The sequence below is a fragment of the Podarcis liolepis genome, assembly GCF_965112155.1.
Source record: "Podarcis liolepis genome assembly, chromosome: 6".
Classification (NCBI taxonomy): Eukaryota; Metazoa; Chordata; class Lepidosauria; order Squamata; family Lacertidae; genus Podarcis; species Podarcis liolepis.
Genome location: NC_139559.1, coordinates 62,775,515 through 62,790,669, shown reverse-complemented (window position 1 = coordinate 62,790,669; position 15,155 = coordinate 62,775,515). Strand labels below are relative to the sequence as shown.

Here is a 15,155-nt window from a genome sequence, read left to right as displayed (position 1 = left end):
GAAAGATCAAATGTTCATGTTTTTGTGAAGGGAAGTGCAAATATTTGGCTTTAAGAATTTATTGCATTGCAAAATGGTACAATTGTTATGTCACTGAACAAAAAGCTTTTCCTATACAGTGGTGCCTCGCAAGACGAAAAGAATCCGTTCTGTGATTCTCTTCGTCTAGCGGTTTTTTCGTCTTGCGAAGCAAGCCCATTGAGGGATTAGCAGATTAGCACTATTAGCGGCTTATTGGATCAGCTGATAAGCGGCTTAGCGGCTTAGAAAAAGGGGGGGAGGAACCAGCAGGAACTCGCAAGACATTGTCGTCTTGCAAAGCAAGCCCATAGGAAATTCGTTTTGCGAAGCACCTCCAAAACGGAAAACTCTTTCGTCTAGCGAGTTTTCCGTCTTGCGAGGCATTCGTCTTGCGGGGCACCACTGTAATCAATACTAACCAGCTGGCTGTCTGGCACTTTGGAAGTGCTGTGCAAAATCTTTTGCAAGTTCTTTGCCCGGGAAAGCACAGAGCCTGGAAAGCACTTGCACAGCACTCCCCAAATGCTCAGTAATTTTATTATAATAATTAAGTGCCTGATTACTAGGCACCTGGGAAGCACTGTGCAAAATGCATTCCGAACTGTGTGCTCAGTGCTTCCTAACAACAATCAGCAGGTTGCTGGACATTTGGGAAGCCTTGCACCCAGGGCAGAACAAGCCCTCTGAACTATTACACACCAGCTCCATAGACCACCTTTGGCAGAGGTCAGTCACCTGATTTCATTATGGCATCAGATAGTGAGGTGGGTGATCCCACCTACTTGCCGAAGTTGACTTGTGAGGGTGGGCAAAAATAAAGGTCCAGCCTCCCAGGCCAAAAAAAAATCCCCCTCCTACTCTAAAGCATGAATCATACAACTCTGCACTTGCCAATACCTAGTGGATGGTGCAGAATACAGCACTTCAACAACAGGGCAACTAAAAAATTATTTAAGCACATGACTGAAAAGAAGCCTGTAGTACACAAAATTTTATATTTTGGACTACAGTGAGAAGAGATGTCATACTATTTTATCTGTTCCACATACAGGTTTTTGGGAAGTGCCCAGCACCCTGATTCACCATGCCCAACATGTATAATGTACTAAGTCTAACCCAGTGTGGATTCCTGGTTATTCAGTTCCACAGGAAAAGGACTAGCAGATCAGCACAGGGGGCAACCCCAGAATTGGGAATACTACATACAAACACAGTTAAACTTGATGACTTGCCTCTACTTCATTTTTAACAATACTGCACTAGCTGTGCAAGAAGAGACTTTCATTCTGGCAACATGTTGAATAGTGGAAGCTTTCAGACTTACAAATACAATGATTTGTTAACATGGACAAAATTAGCTGTTAACAAGGATAACCCCTGGCCCAATCATACTATGCCTGAAAGGGCTCAGGACCAGTATAAGACTGCAAGTTGCTAATTTCAGCCAGCACTAGAACATGCCTTTATCCATAACAAAGTGGAAACTTTTACCCCCCTTCTTAACAAATTCATGCATGGGATTCTGAAGTACAGTGGTGCCCTGCAAGACGAATGTCTCGCAAAACGAAAAACGCACAAGACAAAAGGGTTTTTCGGTTTTTGCGTCGCTTCGCAAGACGATTTTCCCTATGGGCTTGCTTCGCAAGACGAAACTTCTTGCGAGTTTTTTTTCCTTTTTCTCAAAGTGACTGCAAAGGCGAGCTCTGGTCGCACGGCCGAGGGAAGCCCTGCTGTGGGTCGTCCAAAGTCAGCCCGAGCACGCCACTCACCTAAAAGGCATGGAGAGAGGGAGGGAGCGCGCGAGGATCCCGGTGCAGAGGAGGCTCCTGCAGCAAAATAAAGGCAGCCGGCAGCCGGAGGGCTCCAGGACCCGGAGCTGCGGCGGGGCCGTCAATGGCGTTGCCGGAGACTCCTCCCTCTGGGCCTCGCTCTCTCCGCCTTCGCCGCCGCTTGCCCTGCCTGCGATCGGCTGGGCTCATCGCTCCGCTCTGCAGAGCGCTGCACAAAGGCGCGGTGGGACAGGTGTCCGGGGACGCTTTGGCTGAGCGCGCCCCGGGATCGGAGGTGCGGGGTGCTTGCTGCAGATCTTATCTTCCGGGGTCGCTGGGATAGCGGCGGTCGGGGCTTGTGTTATGTAAGCGCGTCAGGAGGGACTGCTTAAGAGGCCGGACGAGGCTTATGCAATGGCCAGGTGCTCCCTAGGGGTCGAGGCTTGCAGATGCAGGAACGAGTTTATACCTGTAGCCGCTAAGCCGCTAATAGCCGTGCTTCACAAGACGAAAAAACCGCAAGACGAAGAGACTCGCGGAACGGATTAATTTCGTCTTGCGAGGCACCACTGTATGTCAGATAAGCCCTGAACCACCTTTACCACAGGTGGGTCGTTTTTTGCCCTAGTGCAAATTCAAAGGCATGTTAATGGCAACTGTGTAAGAGCAACATGGCTCACCCATGTTTTGCTTAGCAGAGGATGAAAATTATGATGTAGGAATATCCCCTCAAGACCAGATTGTCTTGCAGAATAGAACATAGTTAATTCCAGCAGTTACTGTGTATACAATAAAATATATTCAAGTCTCGCCGGTTATAAAGGGCTCACTTTTCTATCCAAGCTTTGTAAATATCAGAATAAAACTTTACCTGGGCTTGCAGACTCAACAGAAGGCTATCAAAAAAAAGACAAGAAAAAAAGAAAAATGTTATCAGTGAACAATTGCCAAATATTTTGCAATACATTGTGAAATATGAAGCATAAACCAGAATATTTCTGACTTTCACTGCAACATTTCGATCAATCATATAACAGCCTAGAAGTATTTATGTTTTGAATAAATATCTGACAGAAAACACACTATACCACAAGACTGACACTATGTAACAAAAGACCATAACATTTACCCTTTCTTAAAACATAAAAACAGTAAGAACTGAAAATATGTGCATCACAGGAAGTTATCTCTAAACTGCATTTTTACTTGGTATAAGCAATGAAATGCAAAAATCTGTCATCATTTCACGTGAAAACTTTTAACAAATGCCATTTCTACTTTCTAGTTTTTAAAGTTTGATAAAGCAGAACACATATACGTGCAAAAAGCCACAACCATGTGAGGGCGTTCACATTTCATAATGTGAGTAATGAATGCCTCACTGCATGTCGTTACATCATGATAGTCCAGTAAAACAAGGTTGTGTTTTAGCATTCCTGCAACATACAGACTAGCAATGTTCAGCTCAATGCAACACAGCTTTTTCCATCCCTAGCTATTATTGGAAATTGCTTAAAAGTAAGCCGCTCAACATGCAAGACCCATGACAAATAATGTCAGTACACTATGTGTTTAAATGGATCTCCAACCCAGTGAAAGAAATTAGCCAGACGTCAGGAATGTTTTGCGACTGGTGCAGGTCGAATTGCAACCACGTGGGGATCTGTGGATGCCAGGTTGGTGACTGGGGAAAGCAAAATGTCAGTCAGAGAAGGATATGAAATATTTTCCTTGAAGCCTGAATTTGTTTTATTATGGATTTGATGTTTTAATGTGTTGTAAACATTTTTGAGATTTTTCTTTAAAATATAAAGTGGCATAGAAATGAAAATAAACAACAACACCAATATCGGGGGGGGGGGGGGAGAAGACATTCCATCGTGGTGACTGTAACCTAGTTTTAAGGTGCCATTTACTGATTAGCTTATATAGCTGAATTTCTAACACTGACCTCCCCCTCCTTTTAAAAAATTAGCTTTTCAAACGTTACAGTCAACAATTCAAACACTTAACAGTGTCATTTGTGTCTCTACCAGCACAACAATCATTTTATTTTATTGCTAGTTGTCTTTCTGGATCACTCTTGTTCCCAAAGGAGCCCAAGGTGTACAATATAACATAAAAATAAAAATATTAGGATTCACCTGCACAAGACCTTCTGTTTGCACAATAGGGTTCCCTGTTCAACACACCCCAACTGGCTCTGGAGGGGATCAAAACAGCACAGATGGGGAGGAGACATGGGATTGTTTTATCTAGAAAGCTGCAATGCTTGCACAGATGAAACAAACGGAAGCCCACAGCACCAAATTCCACCAAAAATATACGTAAGAAATAACAACAAACATACAGTCAACTTGCAACTTTCACACCATTAACTTGCACAACCTCAGCTTTATGGGCTCGGTGGCCAGCTAGCTGAAATCACACAAATGAAATGTATGCAAGGCATAGAGCTTTAAAGCTGTTTCCCAGTGTGGAAAGAGCTTTTCGCCTTGCTTACCGGGTTCTGAGAGACTCTTGCGACATCTCAGAGAGCCCCACAAGATCTTGAGAGAGCCTCCTAGAGTCCCAGAGCCCAATAATTAAGGCAGAGAGCATAAATGCTCTCAGCCTTGCATGGGGGGCAAGCCTGCTTGGCGTCAAATGGTTCCTTAAACCAAGATTACAGTCGCCAAAATGGAATGTCTAGTTGCCATTTGGGGGCAAGATGGCTCTAAAGTCTTATTTTTCAAACAATGGACTGACTGTGATTATCAGTTAAACATCTAGTTACTTTAGATGACAACCTTGAGCTAAGTTAAGAACTTTGAGAATTTAAGAAAAGTCACTTTTATCCAGTTGACTTGATAAAAGTCCATTGGCCTATGTCTACCTCTTTTTCTTAATGATGAGACAGACCATTCATAACGTAAGAATATTCTTCATAACTTTGAGCAGGGTAGCGATGTGGGGTAAACAAGCTACAACAATTAACTATAATGTTGTTCACCGCTCCTGCTCAGGCTGCACAGAAAAAGCATTTTGGTTCCTGAAATTCATTCTGATTGTGCAGATAAAATATAACTGATAGAATTCTACAGGATGTGGTATTAGTGTGTGAAAACTGTTAAGATCCAATGATTCCCAGGCATGCACCTTCAGATGGTGATGTCAGGCACCATCCTGGCACCCAGGCATCTTCACTTGGTCACAAGTGGCTGACAGCCAGGTGCAACATGTGCCTGGCTAATTTTGATCACTGTTTGGCACTGAATGCCTTATTCAAAACTGAAAAGTTAGACAAGAGGCTGGAGATCTTTAATCACTATCTCCTATAATGTTAAAATAAAGAGTTATGGGGAAGGCAACTTAATAGGGACTGTGGCATAGGGGCTGTTTTTATTATTTAAATGCACCCAAAGCTGCTATTTTCCCATGGGAGAAACAGAAATTCCCATATTATGGCTGCTTGCTTTCCTGGTAATACAAATAGTAGCTTGTTGGGTTGAAATAACAACAGACGAGTAGCAAGTAGCTGGTGGAGGGATCTGGATTAGAAGAAGGCACAGGGAAACAATGAGCCCTTCCCTCAGCAATTGGAAGGCGGCTGCATGTGATTCTAATTTAGATTTTTTTAAAAAGAAGATCCCAGTTATGGCTTTCCTGCATTGGAGACACCCATCCAGCTCACATCTAAGCTACCAAAGACCTGTTTTATATACATCTGTACTAACCAGAAATCTCTACATATCAGCAGTGGAGAACATCTGGCCCTCCTGATACTGTTGGACTTCCAACTTATATGAACCCCAGACGGAAAGGCCTAATGGTCTGGGATCATGGAGCTGTAGTCCAACAACATGCAGAGGCACCAAATTCCTCATCCCTGCTATGCCTCATCTACAAGTGCAGGTCACACTGAGACATTTTCAAGTTACATTACACAGATAAGGAAGAAGCAGTCTGGATTATTTTAGTTAAGTACTTTATCCGTATTTTAGCAGGGAATGGATTATTTCAATTTACTAGATAAATTAACAATAGTTAAAATTGTATTTTTATTAAATAATCAATAAAACTTAATTTTTAAAATATATCAGATGACGCTAACATAAGAGCATACAATTTTAACTATTCTCATGAATGTGTGAGTTATTTCAGGCTCAAAGAGACTTTAAACTTGTTCCAAAAAAGTAATTTTTGGGGTAAAAAATTTACTTCAAAATCAATTTATTTTATAACTACAAAAAACACCCTCCTTATTTTTAAAACATAACAAGTACATGGTTAGCCCATTCTACAAAACAAGTATGATACATGTCTTAGTTATGGTTTGCGCAGGGATTCGAACCACCAACTTTCCGATCAGCAAGCCCTAGGCTCAGTGGTTTAGACCACAGTGCCACCCGCGTCCCTCTATCTCATAGGTATCTACACATAAATTATTTTTTTGAAGAAAATTTGAGTCATGAGAGCATGGTCAAGTATTAAAATCAGGTGATTTGGCATGGAATGACCCTTCAATCAGTTTTTGTCTGTAGCTGTGAATCCATGTGCAATACTGGCAATTTTGCTTGTTGGTCTATTTTACATATCACTCTGACTAAAGCACACCAAAGGGTGAAAAATGCAGACACTGTTCTGCCACCTCAGTTTCCATTATGAAGTTATATCAATATCAGTGCTCAGATACAGTTAATAGGCTGCACATCTACTGAAGGTACAATCTACAGAAAGCTGCTTTGCTGCAAAGTAGACTCAATTCAAGCAATGATCATTTCCCTCTCCTTTGCATTGCCTGTCAGGGTGCACTCGGATTAATAGTAATTTACCTCATCCTCAGGCAAAAAACTCCACAAACTACAAGTTTTTGCATGACAACACAGTTATCTAATTCCTTCACAACAGTACAGTCACCCCAGCACTTTCAAATTCTCCATATTATAATTGTCCAAGGTAATGAACCACCACCTTAGGAAAAGATTTATTCATTACCTTTGCTTATACGTGATATTAAGCTGACTGTCTCTGTACACTCAAGAAGATAGAACCATGTAGTGTTCCAAATGTCATACTGAAACCTTAAAAATGCCTTTCCAATAGTAAAGCCTAAGTTCTCGTGCAGGTGCATTTATTATTTTAGAGTAAGTAAAGGATGCCGATTTTTAAAAATGGAAATCACTGTCCATTCAATGTTAAAATTCTTTCTAATTTAGTGAAGTCAGCTGAAAAGACTTACAGAACAATCCTAACTATAGGAAGCCAGCAAAACTTACTTGTTAACATGGTCTAAGTTACCCCTTTTCCAAACTCTGTTCAAGAGGTGGACTACTGCCAGCTCAATCAGCCTGAGCCTGGCAGAGGAATGTCAGCCAGCATAGCCCTGGCTGAACCTAGCCTCATCCAGCTCAGCTAGAAATGTAATCACCTCAGTGGATCTTGGGTTTACATTGCACTGGACAGAGGGGTCTGTGCACCTAACTTTGCCAGCCTCCACTGGCCTCTAGTTGACCACCGTTTGTGGAAATATACCACGCCATTGGCACAGAGCTCCCCCTTCCAATCAACATGCGTAAGGGTGCAGAAGTGCCATTGGTGAGATTCTCCGAGCGCAGCAGGTTTGTGGATGCAATGGTAGCCTTGCCATTCTGTAAAGCCTCACTGGTTCAAGTGGGGAGTTAGCATTGCTCCTTAACAAATCCTGTTGATTTTAACAGGACCTAATTTCAACTACTTTAGTCTGGAGCTAATCCAAAGGCAGAGTTGTAAGGTCAGTTATTTCCTAGTCAGTATTTATCATGAAAGACATTTTGCCTAAGAGAACTCTTAAAAGTATAACATTAACAAAATTTTATTTGCTTTGTTGCAGAAGCTAAATGCTTTAGGTATTTATTTCTGCCCAAAGTAAATTATGTGACATCTGGCCTAGATGCATATTTATATTGTTGCTGGTTACAATTTAACTCAAGTTGTGATTATTTTTAATTCCCACCCCCAAAAAACATCAATTTGCAAAAAACTATGCATACTTGGGTTAAATTTTGCATTATCCCTTGAATGAGGAAATAATGATCTACGACTACGTGCAGACTTTCTTGACATGGGAATTTTTGTTTATTTCCTTGCTACATTTGTATCCTGTCCTTCCTTAAAAGAACTCTGAGCAGTGTTTTAGCTAGTATATTAGCCTTGGGAAATGCATCTTGACCAAAACCACCCAGGAAGCTTCACAGCTGAATGGGTATTTGAGTCCGGAACTGCCAATTCTCAAATCCAAACTCTCTAGCCAGTACTTTTACAATGGCAAAAAGTACTCCTTTCATTTGCAAATTATTTAAAGTCCATATGACTGGGGAGGGGGAGGGGTTAAGATCAAGCACACGTATCCTAAATTATGTTGTTTCTAAGGATATAATTACATGGTGACTACTTGGGATTTCTGAGCACTGCCATCAGTTATGTCCCACAAACAAAGCTGCTCCCACACTAATATGCTTTCCACTAAATTCAGTCTTTTAACTTCCCTTCTACTGAACAGAAGCCATGTGCAAGTTTTCAAATGCTAACTATACCAAAACCAAATAAATGCACTTCAAACATTTTATCTTTATATTACCTCTCAAAATATATTAACAAATGTCAAAAAAAAACATGAGGAAGAATACAGTAAAAATGTAACTAAAATTCATGCACAGTTTGAGGAGGGAAAAGGTACAGTTTAACCATGGTGATAGATTTCTCTCACCTGTGGCAAAGCCCAGGCCACATCAAGTTGGTCCACTACACCTGTAAGTATGCTAGTATGACCCAGGACTTACTACTGATATAAATTGTTTCAGAAACAGCTTTCCACCAGCAAGTGCAATCACTCACTCTAATAACAAACTCAGGAGGTGAATGAGCAGGATTAAAGACAAAATGGGGTCACTGAGACACAAAAGGGTACATTCAGGGGAATCCCAAGGTCTGCAGAAGTACAAATTTAAGAATAAATACTTAAAAGGGGGCAAATGCCTCAACGAAGTACTCCTGTGAGAACTGAGCATTGTGACACTGACTCTTGACTAGAAAATAAACAGAAATGGGAAGTACTGGAGAAATGGAATATTCTGAACTTCTGAAGGATGGTCTCTATCATTTCTGCTAAGCTGCAATGATACACTACAACATCTTGTTGCAGAATTCACTATTCATGACTAGAACAATATAACAAAATGCTGATTTCCAAAGTGCATTACTGTGCTTTTATCCAAAGTCACTAACCTTTGTACATTGTTTTGTATTCCTACATTATTTTGTATTCCTACCACAGAGGACGAGGTGTAACAAAAATACCCCAAAATGTCTTAAAGCAATGGCCACTGGAGGCAAATATGCCAGCAAAAGGATTTTGTCTTAAAATTTGCAGAGTTTACATGAACTCTCCTCAGATTACAATGTATCCTCAAATTTCTATTTTCAATAGTGATATGAACACAACTGTCCACAAAGTATAGACAAAAGCACATGCCACCATGAACTTTGATAACTTTCTATATTACTCTGAAATGGCAATTCCTCATGTTACTAAAGCAGTAATATAATGCCAATGCATATGGCAACAGTGTACTGCCAATACCAAAATGATGCAAATATGTCCCGGCCAATTTTGGAACTTTAGCTCTCACACTCAAGTGTGCTGGAAGTTTTCCACTTGAATTTAGCACTTACACTCATATTTTCAAGTGACTAATGAAACTTATCTACATTTCATCTTCATAAATATACAGCCTACACTGAACATACAAGCTTGGATTGTGACATACTGGCAACAGAAAGTGAAAGAACTAACTCCTCACGCCTCTTACTACAAAAAATGAAATGGAAATTAAGCCTATGAAAACGCATCTATAAGTGTAGATATAGTTACGGCAAAAGGAGGTTTCCATACAAAGTGTTAATTTTGATAGGGCAGAATACATATTGAAATGTAACACCTTCTCACAATCAAAACTAGGAAAGAAGCACCATCTCTACAACAAAAAAATGACCAAGTGATCTAGAAAAGTTGACCTTCCTGATTTTGATATTTAAATAAAATAAAAGTTGCTTCATTAAAAGCAGCCTTACAAATAAATCCATCAAAGTTAGTAGCTTACAGTAGTTTTGATTAGTCCATGTACTCACATCTACCTGTTTGTATCCTTTTCAGAAGTGGTGCCCCAGGTCTGACATGCTTTTCCGAAAGAAACTTGCTTTATTTAGCATCAAATCTTATGGCCTTTTTGGCGCTAGGTAGAAACCCCCCCCCCCCGCCCATGTTGTACACAACTACTAAGATATTGCTCCATTCTTATTCATTGTTATAATTGCTTTTATTGCTTTGTTATGTTTTTAAAAACCATTCATAAACCACTCTAACAGCAAAGTACCCAATTCCACAAATAAATTCAATGGGAAAATGTTATAAAGCCTGTCACCAAGAAGTGATATTTACTTAAGGAGACCAAGGCCTAAGAAGCAATGCAATATATGGGGTGGAGTAGCAGATGTGTCCCTTTTAACTCCGTTGCATATCTACAGATACATGTGTCTCAGAGAAACCACGCAAAGGCCAACAGTGATAACTCTCCAATTTACAAGATTCTTCCTTATCAGAAAGCTAAAAGGGGGTAGGGTGGAGAAGAGATCATATGAATTATGCCACTGCTTCAACAGGGAGCTTCACTTTTTTAGGTGCTTGGTGGGGGCACAATATAAATTGCATCACTTCCTGGATAAACCCCTAAGCTAGGCCTAGGTGAACTGTTATTTACAAGCCTGCTTTAAAGACTTTGCCAAACTTTTATTAACCAAAAGGTCATCATATTTCAGCACCATATACTACTGCTTGAAGCAAACACACTCCCAAACATTTTTTTTATTATTATTAGTTGTGGGAGCCCATAGGATACTGCATTCAGAGGTTCTGGGCAAAATCTCATCTCATAGCCACACAGTGTTGTAGTGAGGGAGCTTGAGCTAAAAACCACTTCGAGCTGCTCAGACTGAGGAGGAATGCGAATGCAAGAGTGCTGTGGATGATAATACATCATATTGCAGCCCAATTTAGATTTTTTTACAACGTAATGTGCCAGAACAATGCTAGTCAAAGTGCATACTGCCTCTCCCTTTAAAGGGGGGAAAGATCAACTCTCTTTCCGAAGAGACACGACTGAAATCTTCTACCAATAAAAGATTTGGAGGTGGGTTTTTTCGGGGGGGGCGGCGGAATTAAACATAATGCGTCTTCCTAAAGATAAACAAAGCTTTCTTAATTCTCCAAGAACATCCCTTCTCCCCTACCCCGCTTCTGTAGAAAGCAAGGGAGGTCGTAATTGGGGGGGGGGGCGAATCCTGACGGCCCCGAGCAGGAAAAGCTGCTTCTCTCTCCCCACCCCTATCATAGTAAACGACCCTCTTCTTCCCCCACCCTAAAGAGAGACGACAACAACATTTCCTCTCCTACCAGTCCTCACTCCCAACTCTCCCCGCACCCAGCCATCCTCCCAAGTTCCAGAAGGGCCGGTGCGCCCTCACGGACCTCGGTGGGCCGGGTGGGGAGGCGGCAAGTTCCCCACCCAGCACGCCAGGCCCGTCTCGGGACCTCCCTCCTTTCCCGCCCCTGGAACTTAACTTGTGGGAAGCGAAAGCACAGAGGCAGGCGGGCGGGCAGGCAGGCAGCGGCCGCGCAACAAGTTCCCGGCCGGGCCCCGACTAGACTCTCCCCTCCGGCCTCCTCCTCTTCCTCCCCGTTTCTACCCGCCGCCCTCCTTCCCTCCCTTTCCATCCCCCTCGCCGCCGCCGCCGCCCGCGGCTCTCGCTCACCTCCGCCATGTTCGCCGCGCAGCTGGGGCGGGCCGAGCCAGGAGAGGGGAGTCACATCGCCGCCGCGGCGAAGAGAGGAGGAAACGGCACGGAAGGGCAGCAGCAGAGGAGGAGGAGGCGACGGGTCACGGTCTCTGTGAGGCAGTAGTGGTGGGAAGGAGGAAGCGGGGAGCCACCAGGGGGAGGAAGAGGAGCCAACGTCACCGCGCAAACGAGGTGGGCGCGCCCGCGCCGCCGCCCCTCCTCCTTTCTCTCGGCGAGCGCGAGCGGCTCGGCGGAGTCACGAGACTCGAGCGCCCGCTCTCCCAGCCTCTTACCTCAGCGCGGGGCCTTGGGGCGGGGGAGACGTTGCCTCGCCTCCCAACCGTATAAACGGTTTCCTCTGGTCCCTCTGAGAAGGGGGGGCGCCGTGTTCATAACGCCTTTTCTCTCCCCCCGCCTCCGATAGTTTGTTATTCACACATATTCACTCGCTGCTAGCCAAAGCAAGGGGCATGACGCAACTTCCCCGGGCTGACAGAAACTCAAAAGTGGACCCGCCAAAATGAAAAAACAACCCCGAGAAGCTCCTTGCGGTTCAAGCCGGCAACGAAGCTTAGCCAGTGAAAGCCGAAAGCTTGTGCTCCCCACACTGGTTTTATTTTCCTCCTCCCCCCTCCCTTTCGGGAACGTTTACGTATTTCAAAGCGTACATTTTAAAAAAAAATGTCGGCGGGACGGATTTTGTGTCATGAAAATAGAAATGCATATGCATCCAATGACATGTTAAAGTCTGCCTCTCCTTCCCCCCCCCCACCCCATGAGGGGCAAGGAGGGTATTAAATGTGGAAGATACGTGAGAAGAGAGTGAACGCCTCCCCCGCCAGGACCCGATCAATACTCTCCTACCTTCACGGCCATTGTTCTTTAAGGGAAAAAAAACGCGCAAAGGTCCGATCAGGGATCATTTGACATCACGTCTAGTTTCGTCCCGAGCATTTGCTCACCCAACTAGGGATAGCAGTTTTGGGGGTGGGGAGACAAGCTTTTCGTCGAAGACATGGCGGGAAAGGTTAAATTCTCCCCTCCTAGCGCGCCACAGACCGATCCTGACGCGACCTCCCCACCTCTGCTTTTTATTTTTTTAAAAAACCCAATACGTGAAGCCTCTCACGTATGGTGTAGTTTGGCCCTTTGCCTGAGGTGCACAGTAGTACTCATAAACTACGTGCGTGCGAGGGAGATGCAGAAACAGGAAGTTAGGCGATCTTGAGCTAACAAAACTAAGAAGCTATTGCCGCCTTGTTTCAGAAGACCTCTCCCCTCTTTTGAAATTAAAACCCTCTCCTAATCAGATTTGCTGCTTGTCGACATTGGTTTTTTTAAAAAATACTGCTCCCTATGTGGAACTAAGGTTTAACCCGGTTTAAATCTATAGGGATGAGTCTAGTGAAATCTGGTGCATTATGGGTAAAAGCAGGATGCTGTTGAGATGACTTGATGTGCTATTGGTGGTGGTCAAAGTAGTAAACAATAACAAAACAGACTGGTTAGTAGTAGTAGCTGCGGGATGCAGAGTGTAACCAGAAATTACCTGGCGACTGTACGATCTAATTCTATGCATGCACACTTGGAAGCGAGTTCTGCCAATTTCTGCAGGACTTGCATGGTACTAATGGGGCATAGGATTGGAGTCACATGCTAGTGGCCCAATCATAGCATGCTTGCTTAGGTTCACATTACACATTACTGGATTAAAACACAGCTAGGTCGTTCTTTTCCTCAATTCATATCTAAGCTTAGGGGGGCACATAAGAAGTCAGTACAGTATTTCATAAGAATCAATACAACAGGTATGGATTGTGGCTAACATTGTGTGTACACTGCTTTTCCAAACCACTGGTGCAAGCATACTGGATGTAAACAGGAATGTGTACACTGACTAAGAGTAAGTCCCATTGAAATTACTGGGGTTCCTCCCAATTAAGAGTATGTAGTATTGCAGCCTTACAATGTCATTGTTTGGAATCCCTCATCTTCGCTAAGTACGGTGGTGCCTCGCAAGACGAAATTAATTCGTTCCGCAAGTTTTTTCTTCTTGCGAGTTTTTCGTCTTGCGAAGCACGGTTTCCCATAGGAATGCATTGAAAATCAATCAATGCGTTCCTATGGAGACCGTCCGGGGACAGAGGGGACCTGCTTTAAAGCAAGGGAAGGGGCAGCGGGGTTGCCGCCCCTTGGTTCAAAAGGGGTCCGGGGAGAGAGGGGAAGGCGCACGCGCGCCTTCCCCTCTGTCCCTGGAGATTGCGGGGCTGGCAACGGGGAGAAGCAATCTTCTCCCCGCCGCCCCTTGCTTCAAAAGAGGTCCGGGGTGCGGGGGCAAGCTTCGTTTTGCGAAGCAAGCCCATAGGGAAATTCGTCTTGCGAAGCAACTCGAAAACGAAAAAACCTTTCGTCTTGCGAGTTTTTCGTCTCGCGAGGCGTTCGTCTTGCGGGGCACCACTGTGAAGCAACTCGAAAACGAAAAAACCTTTCGTCTTGCGAGTTTTTCGTCTCGCGAGGCGTTCGTCTTGCGGGGCACCACTGTATGTCTGTAACACCAAAGAGATTTCAATAAACCTATGCAAGTGTGCCTCAGCTTTATAAAGATGAAATCAGAGGTGTCATTTTAACTTGCCTAGACATGTCTTCTTTACTGGGGAATTCATTAATTTCAAACTGCCTCAGTTGCAACGAAACATGTCTCTCCCGTATTGGTCTCCACAGCCATGGTCTCCTGAGATGGACAGATGCCAACCATGAAACTATGTCAAAGACAATTTTTGCCAGTATTGCAGGCAGATAAGCCACGGCAAATAGTTTGCATCAGGAGGCCATTGTTTTTATTTAAATTGTAGCCTTTGTCCCCTTCAAAATAATCTAATGAGCCTGAATTATCACATACATAAAGAGAATTAGAGTTTTATGGATTATAATTTATATGTCTAGATACAGGGCAGTAACAAGTGTTAAAGGCAATCGCAACATTTTAGAATCCACAGAGAAATCAAGGGATAAAGTGAAATAAAGTCTCTCTTAAAATTGCTTCATGGGCTTTTAACTTTTATTAAACAAACTCTAATTTATTTATTGTTCCCAGATACTTGTTTCACAATTTGATTGTGTGTTACAGATTCTCATGCATCTTAATTATTTGCCTTGGTTATATACTGTTCACAAGTACATGCATTTAATTATATGCATCTATGCCAACAAAGTTCCGTATATTTAAAGCCATGGTTTTCCCTGTAGTGATGTATGGAAGTGAGAGCTGGACCATAAAGAAGGCTGATCGCCGAAGAATTGATGCTTTTGAATAATGGTGCTGGAGGAGACTCTTGAGAGTCCCATGGACTGCAAGAAGATCAAACCTATCCATTCTGAAGGAAATCAGCCCTGAGTGCTCACTGGAAGGACAGATCCTGAAGCTGAGGCTCCAATACTTTGGCCACCTCATGAGAAGAGAAGATTCCCTGGAAAAGACCCTGATGTTGGGAAAGATGGAGGGCACAAGGAGAA

At 43.3% G+C, this 15,155-nt stretch overlaps 1 protein-coding gene across 4 annotated transcripts in view; it reads right to left on the bottom strand.

Annotated features, from left to right (window-relative positions):
* Nucleotides 1-14,835, bottom strand: part of MIER1 (MIER1 transcriptional regulator) — a 42,982-nt gene extending 28,147 nt beyond the window's left edge. Inside the window, exons 1-3 of one of the 4 annotated variants that reach the window (XM_083510561.1) lie at nt 14,179-14,835; nt 12,507-13,638; nt 2,662-2,686 (exon numbers count right to left, since the gene is read on the bottom strand). In XM_083510561.1, coding sequence (XP_083366687.1) covers nt 2,662-2,686; nt 12,507-12,518 — 37 coding nt within the window. In that variant the 5' untranslated portion in view covers nt 12,519-13,638; nt 14,179-14,835. Of the gene's footprint in view, nt 1-2,661; nt 2,687-11,618; nt 12,483-12,506; nt 13,639-14,178 lie in introns of those variants that run through there. The other 3 variants (XM_083510560.1, XM_083510559.1, XM_083510562.1) reach the window with 3 other exon arrangements.
* Nucleotides 14,836-15,155: the final 320 nt, after the last annotated feature.